The following is a 13109-nucleotide window of genomic DNA, read 5'->3' as shown; positions in this document are numbered from 1 at the left end:
CATCACTTAAGAAAGCAATAAAGAACAGGCTGCTGGGTACGCTGTGGACTTGGAAGGATGCTTTCTATCATTGTTACTGCACAAAGCTGCCATGTATTGTAACACTGTTGATTTTAGTCGCTTGCCCATTCCAGTCACTAAATACTGTTTCCAAGCCCTTCATTTCTTCAGTTCTCATTCCTGTTTTGTAAACTTGTTCACTCAAAGTGGACACAGTACAAAGCACATCAGCGGGTTATATATTTGCTCTCAGACAGGCAAAAAAAAAAAAAAACCTCCCCAGCACGGCGCTTTGGTTCGCCTTCCATAGAGCACTTCGCGATTCTGGCTTTTGGCAGCATCAGAGACAGCCGCGGCAGCGGCCAGAACGGGGAAAGGTGGAACGGCTGTAAAACCGCTGGAGGGAGCACGGGCGTTTCCAGGCGTTACCATCAGCACATAACGGCAGCGGAGCAGCGTCCTGCGCGTGGAACATCCCGGGCGCGGAGGGGCAGCGCCGTGACCCCGCCTGCGTGCGGCGGTTGAGGGGGTGGCGGGCGCGGTGAGTCAGCGCGGGGACGGCCTATAACGGCGCGGCTGGGGAGCGCTCAGTGTTTCGGTTACCCGGGGGGGCGGCGTTCCTCCTGCGAAGCGAAAGCTGAGAGTAAGCGGCGGCCGCCGGCCCGTACCGACGCCTCGGCCATGGGGCAGCCGCGGTCCCCCCGGGAGCGCTGCTCCTGCAGCAACACCAACTGCGTGGAGCGGCCCCTGACGCGGCTCTTCGAAGCGCTGGGGCGCGTCGTGGCCGCCTGCCCCTGGCCCTTCGTGCTGCTGCCGCCGCTGCTGTCGGCCGGGCTGGGCGCCGGCTTCGTCTTCCTGCCGGACCTGCAGACGAACGACATCGAGGGCCAGTTCACGCCGACGGGCGGGCCCGCCAAGGCCGAGCGCGACTTCGTGCGGCGGTACTTCCCCACCAACGACTCGGAGCGCTTCTCCGCCGAGCGGCTGCCCACCGAGGGCGCCTTCGCGGCGCTCATCGCCGTGGCGGCGGGGGGCGCCTCGGTGCTCGACCGGCCGGCGCGGGACGAAGTGCCGCTGCTGGACGGCGCGGTGCGCGACCTCGGCTACGAGCGGCTCTGCGCCCGCAGCGGCGACGCCTGCGCCGGCGCCAACCCGCTGCTGCCGCTGCTGGCCAACGGCAGCGCCCTGCCCGAGCTGCCCTTCCCCGGCGGCGGCGGCGGCGGCGGCGGCGCCTTCCTGGGCACCGCGCTGGGCGGCGTGCGGACGGACGGCCGCGGGCGCGTGGAGCGGGCGCGGGCCGTGAAGCTGCTGTATTACCTGCGGGAGGACGGCGGCGCGGCGGGCGAGAGCCGGGCGTGGCTGGAGGCGTTCCTGCGCGACTTCCCGGCGAAGCTGCGGGAGCTGAACCTCACGGCCGTCGAGGTAGCGCCGGGGCGGGGGGCTGCGGCTGCGGCGGAGCGGGGCCGAGCGGCGTGCGGGGCGGAAACGCGTCCTCTGACCTCGCGCTGTTTTCGCTCCAGGTGACGTACTTCACCTCGTTGTCCAGACAAGAGGAGTTTGAGGGAAACACCAAGAGCGTGATCCCGCTCTTTTCCATCACGTACTTCCTGACGATCACCTTTTCGGTCGTCTCTTGCCTGAGGTAAAGTACCTGCAAGCCCCGGGGCTGCGAGCAGCCGCCTCCGCGCTTCCGCTCCGGGTCCGGCGGGGTTTGGGCTCCTTCGGCTGCTGCTGAGCGAAGTGGCTCTGAAGACGCCGCCCTCGTGAAATGTAGCCATAAGCAAAACGTATTTTTTCACTTTCACTCCAATGTGAGCGTGCTTCCTTTTGCTTAAGTGGGGTTCATGCAGAGCACCAGGTGAAACCCTGAACAGGGCTTCTGTTCAGTCATGTGCAGCCTGAATGTTCATACCCAGCAGTCCATCCTGTGAAGCCATCACTTATGTGGTCCCCATCTTATAAGAATCATTTTTTTGTTAATGGTATGTTTGCATGTGTTGCAGCTATGTCAGCAACCACAACAGACCATACTCTTAGCAGTCAGGGTGCTGCATACTGTTAGCAGTCAGGCACAAACTGTCACAGCCACCAGGTCCTACTTGACCCTACACAGGAAGGGGACCAGGAGCCGCTGGCTGCTCTGCGCAGCACAGAGCTCTGCTAACACTTTGTAAAGACAAGTCCAAAAAGGGAAGGAAGCCAGAAAGTGTGGAGGAAGTATTTTGTTTTCAGGTCTGATTGTACTGTTCTTCTGTCACCTCATTTGTGGAACAGTTGAATCAACGGTAACATCACAAATTGCTGCAACTCTGTGTAAGTCTCTAAGCATTCTGCTTACTCAGAGAATCCTGAGCCTTGCCTGCCTTCATGGAGAACTTAGGCTGCCCTCTCTTTGTTCAGGTGGAAGGTGAGCTGTCCTACGTTTATCAGCTATAGGGAAGGGTTCATGTGCTGTGCTTAAGGAATAAAGTTCTGCCCTGAGGGTGGGCTTCTGAAACGAGATCTTCTGTGATGCACCATGCTAACTAGGACATGCAGTTTTGGGTATCAGCTGTCTCAGGTATCATCATTTGGGAGAACAGCCAGAGTAAGGGTGGTTCCACCAAGTCGCATCCACCAAGTACACCCATTGAATTACTCTGTACCACACTGACCTCCCAAGAGTTAGGCAGTGTGATGTGCATCTCATATTAGTGTCTGGTAGGAGGTTTCAGCTGGATGCAGTTCCAGCCTACGCAGCTTTTTATGTATATAAAAGTCATGGCTTACCCAAAAGGGTGCAACTTAAATTGGACATGGTAGCTTACCAGATTTATTTTGCTTGGAACCAAGAGGTTCTCTTAAAGTTTGGAAGTGTTCTAGAGCTTGGAGGATACTTCTAATGGGGCAAAAGGTAGCTCTGCTGTCCCGGTGCAGTGCTACCACATGCAAAGTCTCCCATTGGGAGTGCTCTGTGGGAAATCCTCAATCCAGTACTTGCGGGCATCTTGGCAAATGGCCAGTAGCAGGTCTGCCTGCTGTATAGCTTCCCTACAGCACAGTGCATACAGCCTAGGAGATGCATTCATACTATACTGACATTACCCTAAGAACCTGGACAGAGCCTCTAAAAATAATGACTGTTTGAACATGCTAAGTCTAAACTCTCAAAGGCACATGTCTTCACTGTAGCTGTTTGCTCATTGGTACAAAGATTAGCGTGCATATTCTATTCTCAGGTGCATTTCTCTGTAACTGGCCAGCAGTAATAATGTATCTAGAACCTGCCATATAAATTCATTTTGTCTTAATGCTGACACTTGGGAGCAATCTTAGCATATAGCAACTTTCATCAGGTTTTCTTCATGGATGGGATACGATCCGTATCTTTGCAGAGAATTCAGTTGTCGTGCCAAATGCTTTGGTGAAATACTTGACATGTAACTAAGCTGTTCCTTAAAACGTTTTCAGGCTGAGCTGTGTAAGAAATAACATCTGGCTTGCATGCTGTGGAGTGCTTTCCTCCGGTTTAGCTGTATTAAGCAGCTTTGGATTGATGATGTACTGTGGAGTACCGTTTGTGGCAACTGTAGCAAATGCTCCATTTCTTATTCTTGGTAAGTAGAAAAAGTGTGTTGGGCTCCGGTATGAAGAGAAAAGCTGGAATTAAAACAACTTGACAGTGCTACTCTCTTGTGGGTGTTGGTTCATACTTAGCAGTGAGCAGTAAGGAATATGTGCACAACTTCGCCAAACCAGCAGAGACTAAAGACGGTACGTGTATTATCATCTGAATATGCAGATTAAGTTACTAGGATCTTTGATTAGATAAAATCAGGCCTGAGCACCTCAGGACAGTCTGCAATTTCAAAGTTCATCTTATTTTGATAAGATCTGAAATTTCCTATGCAGTATGATGACTTCAAGCAGCCTCATTTTGGTATCACATTGACGTGATGCTTGTTCTTAGAATCAGCACCCCCCAAGAGCACAAGGAACTTACTGAATATCACTGTGTCACAGTTCCACAGATCACTTAACAGCCAGAGCTTAGCTATCAAAATGTCTTCAAATAATGTTGCTGGAAATAAATTACGCCTTTTAAAAACCTTAGCTAGTCTCCTATGTGATACATTCATGTGAGGTTTTCTTGATCTTAATCCCTTGCTGATGAAAGCTCATAGACCTCCTGGGCTGTTAGAGGCTGCAGGTCTTATGTGTCCAACCCACTAATTTTATGTTTTATTTTTTATGTTTTTGTTGCCCTCTTTTTTTTTTTTTTTTTTTTAGTAAATATCTTATGTAAGTAACAGAACTTTTGTGTGTGTGTGTGTGTGTGTGTGTGTATATATATATATATATATATATATATATATATATACACATTAACTATGTTATATTACATGTGGCCCAAGATAATTCCTCTTTACTCAGTGTTGCCCAGGGAAGCCAAAAGTTTGGACACCTGTGCAAGGTTGTGTTGGGTGTTTAATGTAAGTAGGAGACAGAACTTTTCTTTGTTTCCTCCATGATTCAAATGTGTTTGGTATTTGCATGTTTGTTCCCTGGATGCAAAAGCTCCAAATTTAGCAAAGAACCTCTCATGAAGCTGAAAAATGTCTGAAAGCAGTCTCTTCAGATCTTTATAAATATTGTGGTGAATTTGGTTTTTGGATTAAGGCAAATCAATGATCTTTATTTTAGAAGAATTGCTTTCAAACCTGCTTGATAATTAAACAAAAAGCTGTTTGTGATAGTTATCCCAAGAACTCTTGAGGTTTCCATGATAGCATTAAATTAATCATTCCTTATTCTTTCATATACATCAGAGATAATGAATTTTTTTTAACAGTCCTTTATTAGAGGACTATTATCATGCTGATACGGGCTGATTAAAGTATACAGATAGATTAATTTCAAAGACATTATATTGTTATCCCTAGTGGAATTCATGCATGGTGCACATATCAGTAAGCACACGGTCAGAATCCATGCGGAGTTTTCTGTTTTAATTCTGCACACAATTAGGTATTTCGTGGTCCTTCACAGAGCAAGCACTGAGTAGAAGCACTTTTTGTTATACATGGCTGTTTACAAAACTATCTCTCCTTTCAGTTTTAATTGGTTACTGTAATTTGTCTTTGCTGGTCATGCATATTGTGGGGGCTAGAAGATTCTAAATCTGGGAGGAGATAGCTGCTGAGTGTCATTTCATTTCCATGCTTGTAAGCATGTGTTTTAGAATATAATTAGCTCTTAATAATCTTAGTGGTCTTTTACAGTACATGTCCTTTCTTGTTGACTTTAGTAAGGCTTTTGACGCTGTCTTGCAAAACATCTTTGTAGGTAATGCTAGGAAGTGTGGGCTAGACAAGTGGACAGTCAAGTTGGTTGAGAAGTAGCTGCCTGGCAGAGCTCAGAGGGTTGATTGGTAGCAGAGAGTCCAGTTGCAGGTCTGTAACTAGCAGTGTTCCCCAGGGGCTGGTGCTGGGTTTGGTCTTGTTCAGCATCCTCATCAGTGACCTGCATGAAGGCATAAGGTCCACCCTCAGCAAGTTTGCTGTTGGTACAAAGCTGGGAGGAGTGGCTGACACACCAGAAGGCTGTGCTGCCATCCAGCAAGACCTTGACATGCTGGGGAGTTGGAAAGAGAGGAATCTGATGTGGTTCAACAAGAGCAAATGTAGAGTCCTACAGCTGGGGAGGAATAACTGCATGCATCAGTAGTTTAGGTGATGAACTGCTGAAGAGGAGCTCTGTAAAGAAGGACCTGGGTGTCCTTTTGGGGAACAGGTTGGCCATGAGCAGCAGTGTGCCCTTGTGGCCAAGAAGGCCAATGATGTGCTGGGGTGCATTAAAAAGAGCATGGCCAGCAGGTAGAGGGAGGTGATCCTCCCCTCTAGTCTGCCCTGGTGAGGCCATATCTGGAGTACTATGTCCAGTTCTGGGCTCCCCAGTTCAAGAAAGTCAGGGAGCTGCTGGAGAGAGTCCAGCAGAGGGCCACAAAAGAAGATGAGGGGCCTGGAGGAGACTGAGTGGGGATCTATCTAAAGCTTATAAATATTTAAGGGGTGGGAGTCAAGCGGATGGGCCAGGCCGTTTTTGGTGGTCCCCAGAGCAAGGAGCAATGGGCACAAACTGGAACACAGGAAGTTCCGTAAGAACATGAGGTAAAACTTACTTACTTTGGAGGTGACAAGAGCACTGGAACGGGTTGTCCAGAGAGGTTGTGAAGTTTCCTCTCCGGAGATACTCAAAACCCACCTGGACACTTTCCTGTATAACCTACTTAGGGAACCTGCTTTAGTGGGGGGTGGACTTGATGATCTGCAGAGGTCTCTTCCAAACTCTGTGATCCTGTGACATCAGTGTGTTATCATGATTGGCATATTTGTGGATAATTGTTTCTTTTGCATTCATTTTTCACATATTTGTGATCTTTTGTTTCTACTTTCCTCCCTGATGGTCTGCAGGTCTCCCCCTTTGAAAATATGAACCTGTTGTTCCTACTCTTTTTTTTTTTTTTTTTTTTTCCTCAGTGGACTACATTATAGCCTTATGTGTCTGCTGCACCTCTTTCTGGACACAAACTTGCTGATAGCAGAGGGATCTGACTTGCTGTAGTTTTTGAAGCCAGTTTTTGAATCCAGATATAACTGAACTCCAAGTTCAGTTTATCTAAATTCACCAGCTGTTACATTCAGCTGTGCCTGCTTTGCAAAATGCACTGGCTGTGAAAGGCCTGGGGAAGATCAGGGTGCTTTCAGCCACTTGCCACTGTAGTATCTGTATTCACAGATCAGGACTCATCCATATATTATTCTTTCTTTCTGTGTTCTTGCCTTCTTCGGCTGATTGCGCTGTATTTCCTGTCTTTCCCTTAACCCAGATCTGTTTCAACTACATAGCCAGTTATTCTCCATATTTTCTATGTGCAGTTGTTTGTATTTGTTGCTTTTTCTTTCACTGATCTGCTGTAATTCTGAAAGCCATTATATTAGTATTTCTTCAGTTCACCAAACTTCCTGTGAATTGATTATACCTCTTGAAATGCATGTAACCCTTCCCAGCTACCACTGGGAACATAAGATCTTTGTTGTTGTTGTTGTGTTGATTCAAATGTTGACTAACACTAAGTCTTGTCACTGCTGTGATCAAGATAAGTACTTAGTTTTACAAATAATTCATAGTTGCCTTCTTACAGCCAATCAGTTGTGGATACAGCATATTGTGATTTCATCTGTTCTGCTTAGCAGTATCATCTATTACATCTCTATACATCTGTAACTTTCACATCTAGCTTCTGCTTACTTCCTCTTGTGTCTTGGTGAAAACTCTTATCCAGGACCCAGAGTTTTCCTGTCATGGTCTTCCAGGATTCTGATGAGTAGTATATGATGGCATATCTGTGAAAATGTGAAGACTAATTAATATAAGAAAGCAATTTAAGAATCATGATGAAAGTAAAGCTCAACAAATAATACAAATTTCAATTAAGTTGTTTACAGAGATCACAAGTAAATTCTTTTAGGAAAAACTGGAAAGAGTGAAGAGGGAATGTGAGCAACTGGCGAACTTCAATGACTTCTCCCTGTCTGCAGAAGACTGAGCAAGAAATAATAGGCCTAATTTGCTGCAGATTCCAGGGATAGCAGGAGTGCTTCTAAAGATGAGAATAGAGAAGTATCACAATAAGCAGTGTATCTGTACCTCTGTCATCTGTATCGGTGGGTACTTGAACAGCAGACACAAAACACTTGTCAGAGATGGGTGAGGTGTGCTCAGTCCTCCAGCAGAGCTGGGTGAAGGATCAATGATGCGACAGGTCACTATGAGTTTTTGAAAGGTAGTAGAGCCAAGTGCCTCCAAAGGACGTGTTTTCTTGTATCTTCAACTCACATCAGCACTGAAGCAAGTAGCCTCGCTTGCTTTTTGAAAATTCTGTGTAGCTTAAGTGCTGCTTATGTGATACTTTTGCTGGGTGTCGGTGGAAGCCGCCTTGTGCCATGCAGAGTTAACTTTTTTTTCTCTTGCAGGAGTTGGTGTGGATGACATGTTTATCATGATCTCTTCCTGGGAACAAAGCTCAAGCAAGGCAGACAAATCAGACACCAAATCTCGGCTGGCCGAGACTTACAGAGAAGCAGCGCTGTCTGTGACAATCACCACTCTCACAGATGTCTTGGCCTTCTTCATTGGCACCTGGACGTCTTTTCCTTCTGTGAGGTCATTCTGCCTCTATACCGGCACGGCCTTTGTCTTCTGCTATGTCTATGTTATTACCTTCTTTGGGGCAGTTATCGTGTTAAATCATAAAAGGGTGAAAGGAAACCGACACTGGTTAACTTGTGTGCAAGTGAAAGTAGGAAAGGAGTCCTGCTTGTATAACACATGTTGTTTAGGCAGCTGTTCTAGTGAGCCGCCTGAGCCAGAAACCAGTGGGACAGAAAGCGAGCATCCCATGAGCATATTCTTCAAAAAGTATTATGGCCCTTTCTTGACAGGTAAATGGACCAAGCTTCTTGTGGTGGTGCTGTACGGAGCATATTTGGGTGGCAGTATTTATGGATGCACCCAGATGAAGGAGGGCATAGATCTTCGAAATCTGGCTAGTGATGACTCTTACGTTATTGCCTACTATGACGACGATGACAAATACTTCTCGGAATACGGACCCAGGGTCATGGTTGTCGTTACTGACAGCGTAAACTACTGGGACGAGTCGGTTCGTAATGACATTGAGGCTTGCGTCCAGGATTTAGAGAACATTAACTATGTAGACAGGAACCTCTCGCTGTCATGGCTGAGAGTATACACAGAAATTGCTGGAAGGGGTTTAATAAGTATAAACAGTAAGGATCTTTTCATTAATAACTTAGCTGTGCTATTCCAGTACTCTCCCAGTTTTGAGTGGGATGTTAACAAGACTGCGGAAGGAATAGCAGCTTCTCGTTTCTTCATCCAGACAGTGAATGTCACCTCAGCCGTTGACGAGAAAAATCTGCTAAATCAGTTAAGAGACAGAGCCAAGCAGTGCGTAGTTCCACTCATGGTGTACCATCCAGCATTCATCTACTACGACCAATACCTGGTAATAGTGCAGAACACCATTCAGAATGTTGTCATCGCTGCTGGGGCGATGCTCGTTGTCTCTCTTGTGCTTATTCCCAGCCCTCTGTGTTGCTTGTGGGTGACTTTTGCTATAGCTTCTGTTATCGTTGGTGTTGCTGGTTTCATGACATTTTGGGACATCAGCCTCGACTCCATATCCATGATCAACCTGGTCATTTGCATTGGATTTTCTGTAGATTTTTCTGCACATATTTCCTATGCCTTTGTTACGAGTGGAGAGTCGTCAGCCAATGAAAAGGCAATAGGAGCTCTGCACCAGCTTGGTTACCCAGTGTTACAAGGAGCAGTATCTACTGTGTTAGGAGTGGTTGTCCTGGCTGCAGCAAAAACCTACATCTTCAGAACGTTTTTTAAGATCATGTTTCTTGTTATATTGTTTGGGGCTCTTCATGGACTTGTGTTTATTCCAGTATTTCTAACCTTTTTTGGATACTTTGGCAAATCACTCCCCGTTACTGAAACTAAAATGCTAGACCTTGGATATAGAAATGACAAAGTCCATGCATGACTAATTTAAATGTTTATAGTTTTGTATATATTATATGGAGATTAAAATGCAGCAACTCCCAGGGGATGTAAGAAATGAATAATGTGAAGGATGGAATAATAGAACAGAGAGGCAAAGATTAAAGAAAAGCCAGGCGTTAATTAACAGAAGTGAAAGTGCACAGAATTGATTTGTTTCCTCCTTTTTTGTGTGCTTGACTTTGCAACTTCAATGTTGTTAAACCTTTTTTTTTGGTGTGTGTGTGAATTGTTTACTGAATGTATTGAAACTAAAATTATTATAAACACTAAAGATCGTCCCAGCATTGGGGGCTCTTATGGTTCAGTCAGGAAATACACAGAAGAGGCTAGAGCAACCATTGGTTTCATGCATTTCCTGGCTATTTACCTTGATGCAATCACTCAACACTGAGCCTGAAGGCAGTTTTCCCAAGAGGCTCAAACCTTGAGGTTTTATAGTGGGATGATCAACAGCTGAGTACTGCCTCATACTGCAGTGGTTCATAAATGTTTGGGAGACTTAGTCTGCTCAGGTTCCTAATGCAGCACAAGAAGCCCATAGGGAAGACTGACTGACTCACATTTTTTGTTTCAATGGATCTTTTCTAAGATTAAACAAGTTGCAGCTTTAAGACGAGTGTATTTTTGTTGGCTGCAATTTCCAAATGGATATGTACTGTAGACTGATCTTGTGTGGACCATCTGAGTGACCATAGTGCTAAATGGCATGCCATGGTAATACAGAGCTGGAATTTCCTAGAAAGCATCAGATCTGATTGAGGACAAAGTCAAAAAGCAACGCAGATTTAAGCCATTCAGTTCTAAAGCTAAAGCCATAAATTCCATTGTGTTTGTCTGTAAGAATCCAATTTTTGATGCATCAGTGGAGCAGAAGAGCTTTCACTGAAGTATTGATAATAAATGAAAGGCTTTAGCTTGTATGGACAAAACCTGGATTAAGAGGCAGTATGTTATTTGTCACCAATTTAATGAGTTACCTGTCAGAAATCTGCTGAATAGTGGCATATAACATTTGTAATTTAGGAAAAAAGGGAGTTCAGGAGGTATAAAACCACACAGTCCAAATCTACAGCTGCGGAGCATTTCTTGTGAAAGCCGCAGCCAGTGTGGCAAAGTCTGTGTTCCATCTGGATTTGGGGCCAGTTCCATAGAACTACATCCAGACATCTGCTGGAAAAGTAGCACAGCAAGCTGTAGGCAATCCAGGAGGCTCCTGGAATGCATTGAGGATGACTTCCTGAATCAAGTAATTGGGGGGTGCAGTACTGGACGTGCTGCTCACCAGTGAAATGAACTGATCAGTGACATCAGAATTGGAGGCTGCCTGGCTGTAGTGACTATGCTGTGGTTGAATTCATGCTCTGGAGGACATGAGACAGGTAAAGAGTACAATTAGGAAGCTAAACTCTAGGAAAGCTAACTTCCAGCTCTTCAAGGAGTTAGTCAACAAAATGCACTGGGAAACTGTCCTTGTGGACAAGGGTGCAGAGCAGAGCTGGCAGATCTTTAAGGAGGCTTTCTTCAGCGTGCAGGAGTTTTCCATCCCCAGCTGAAGCACGTCAGGAGAGGAGACAAGAGATCAGCATGGCTGAAATGGGACCAACTAAGTCAGACTGAACAGTGAGAATGCAGGCAGTGGAAATGGGAACAGGTACTGTGGGAAGAATGTAAGGAAGCTGCTAGGCTGTGTAGGGATGGGGTCAGGAAAGCCAAGTCCAAGCTAGAACTGAACTTGGCTAGGGATGCCAAAAAGAACAAGACAGGCTTCTACAGGTATCTTAAACCAGAAATGGGAAGTCCAGCAGGGCATACCCCTTCTAGTGAGTGACACAAGCAAACTGGTAACAACAGACAAGAAGGCTGAGGTACTCAACAATTTTTCTGCCTCGGTCTTCTCTGCTAACTGCTCATTGCACAGCCCTCAAATGTTCGGTTTGGTAGGAGGGGATTGGGGAAGCAATATCCTCCCACTTTAAGCAAAGATCAGGTTCGTGACCACCTGAGGAAGCTGTACATCCACAAGTTTATGGGTCCCAATGATATGCATCCCAGAATCAAAATGGAATTGTCTGATGTGGTTGCCAAGACACTCTCAATTTCAAAGGTTGTGGCAATCATGTAAAGTCCCTGGTAACTGGAAAAAAGGAAACATCACACCCATTTTTAGAAAGGGTAAAAGGATGACCCTAGGAACTGGCATGCCAGTTTCACCTCTGTGCCATAGAAGATCATGGAACAGGTGTTCTGGGAAGTTATGGTACACACACCAGAGAAGCAGGATGCCATCCAGAGGAACCTGGACAGGCTTGAGCAGTGGGTTTGGGTGAACCTTACGAAGTTCAACAAATCCAAGTGCAAGGTGTTGCACCTGAATTGCGGCAACTCTCATTACCAATACAAACTGGGAGATGGAATGATGGAGCACAGCCCTGCTGAAAAAGACCTGTGAGTATTTGTGTATGGGATGCTGGATGCGAGCCAGCAGTGTGCCCTTGCAGCCCAGACAGCCAACTGTATTCTGGGCTGCATCAAAAGAAGTGTGACCAGCAGGTCAGGGAGGTAAGGCCTCACCTGGAATACTGTGTCCAGATGTGGAATCCTCAGTACAGGAGAGATGCTGTGCCACAGAACATCCAGACAAGGGCTACAAAACTGATCCGCAGAATGGAACACCTCTCCTATGAGAGCAGACTGAGAGCTAGGGCCGTTCAGCCTGGAGAAGAGAAGGTTGTGAGGTGACCTGAGAGTGGCCTTTCAGTATCTAAAGGGGAGCTACAGGAAAGAAGGGAACAGACTCTTTAGCAGGGTCTCTGGTGTTAGAACAAGGGAAAATGGTTTCAAGCTCAAGGAGGTTAGATAAGGAAAAAATCTTCTACAGTGAGAGTGGTGAGGCACTGGCACAGGTTGCCCAGAGATGTGATTGATGCCCCATCCCTAGAGACTTTCAAGGCACGGCTGGATCAGGCTCTGGGTAACCTGATGTAGCCGTGGTGTCCCTGTTCCTTGCAGGGGAGTTGGACTAGACAGCCTTCAGATGTCCCTTCCAACTGTAAGAATTCTATGATCCAGTAGAGCAGAATCCTGTTTCCTCTGTAATGCATCTATTGACAGGGACAGCAGAAAGAGAAGAGACCCTCTCCAGGGAGAGAAAGCCCTGAGAACTTACAGCAGCCTTTTAATACCTAAAGGGGGCTGAAAGGAAAGATGGGGGGGGACCCTGTCAGGGAGTGCAGTGACAGGACAAGAGGGAATCATTTTTAAACTGAAGGAGATTTACATTGATTATTAGGAAGAAATTCTTCCCCCGAGAGGGGTCGAGCAAAGCACAGGAACAGACCACCCAGAGAAGCTGTGGATGCCCCTTCTCAGGAGATGTTCAAGGCCAGGCTGGATACAGTACTAAGCAACCTGATCTAGTAGGAGGTGTCCCTGCCCCAGGCAGAGAGGTTGGAGCTAGATGATCTTTAAGG

At 46.5% G+C, this 13109-nt stretch overlaps 1 protein-coding gene across 1 annotated transcript; it reads left to right on the top strand.

Moving 5' to 3' along the window:
* Window positions 1-621: 621 nt before the first annotated feature.
* LOC149917544 (patched domain-containing protein 3-like) lies at window positions 622-11284 on the top strand. The gene is made up of 4 exons (XM_090142989.1): window positions 622-1422; window positions 1521-1642; window positions 3451-3596; window positions 8016-11284. The coding sequence occupies exons 1-4, from the start codon at window positions 682-684 to the stop codon at window positions 9617-9619; spliced, it is 2613 nt and encodes an 870-aa protein (XP_089999115.1). The 5' UTR covers window positions 622-681; the 3' UTR covers window positions 9620-11284.
* Window positions 11285-13109: the final 1825 nt, after the last annotated feature.

This window comes from Phasianus colchicus, chromosome 6 (assembly GCF_987193195.1).
Source record: "Phasianus colchicus chromosome 6, bPhaCol1.hap1.1, whole genome shotgun sequence".
Classification (NCBI taxonomy): Eukaryota; Metazoa; Chordata; class Aves; order Galliformes; family Phasianidae; genus Phasianus; species Phasianus colchicus.
The sequence above is the reverse complement of the archived record's forward strand: the minus strand, read 5'-3'. Positions and strand labels throughout refer to the sequence as shown.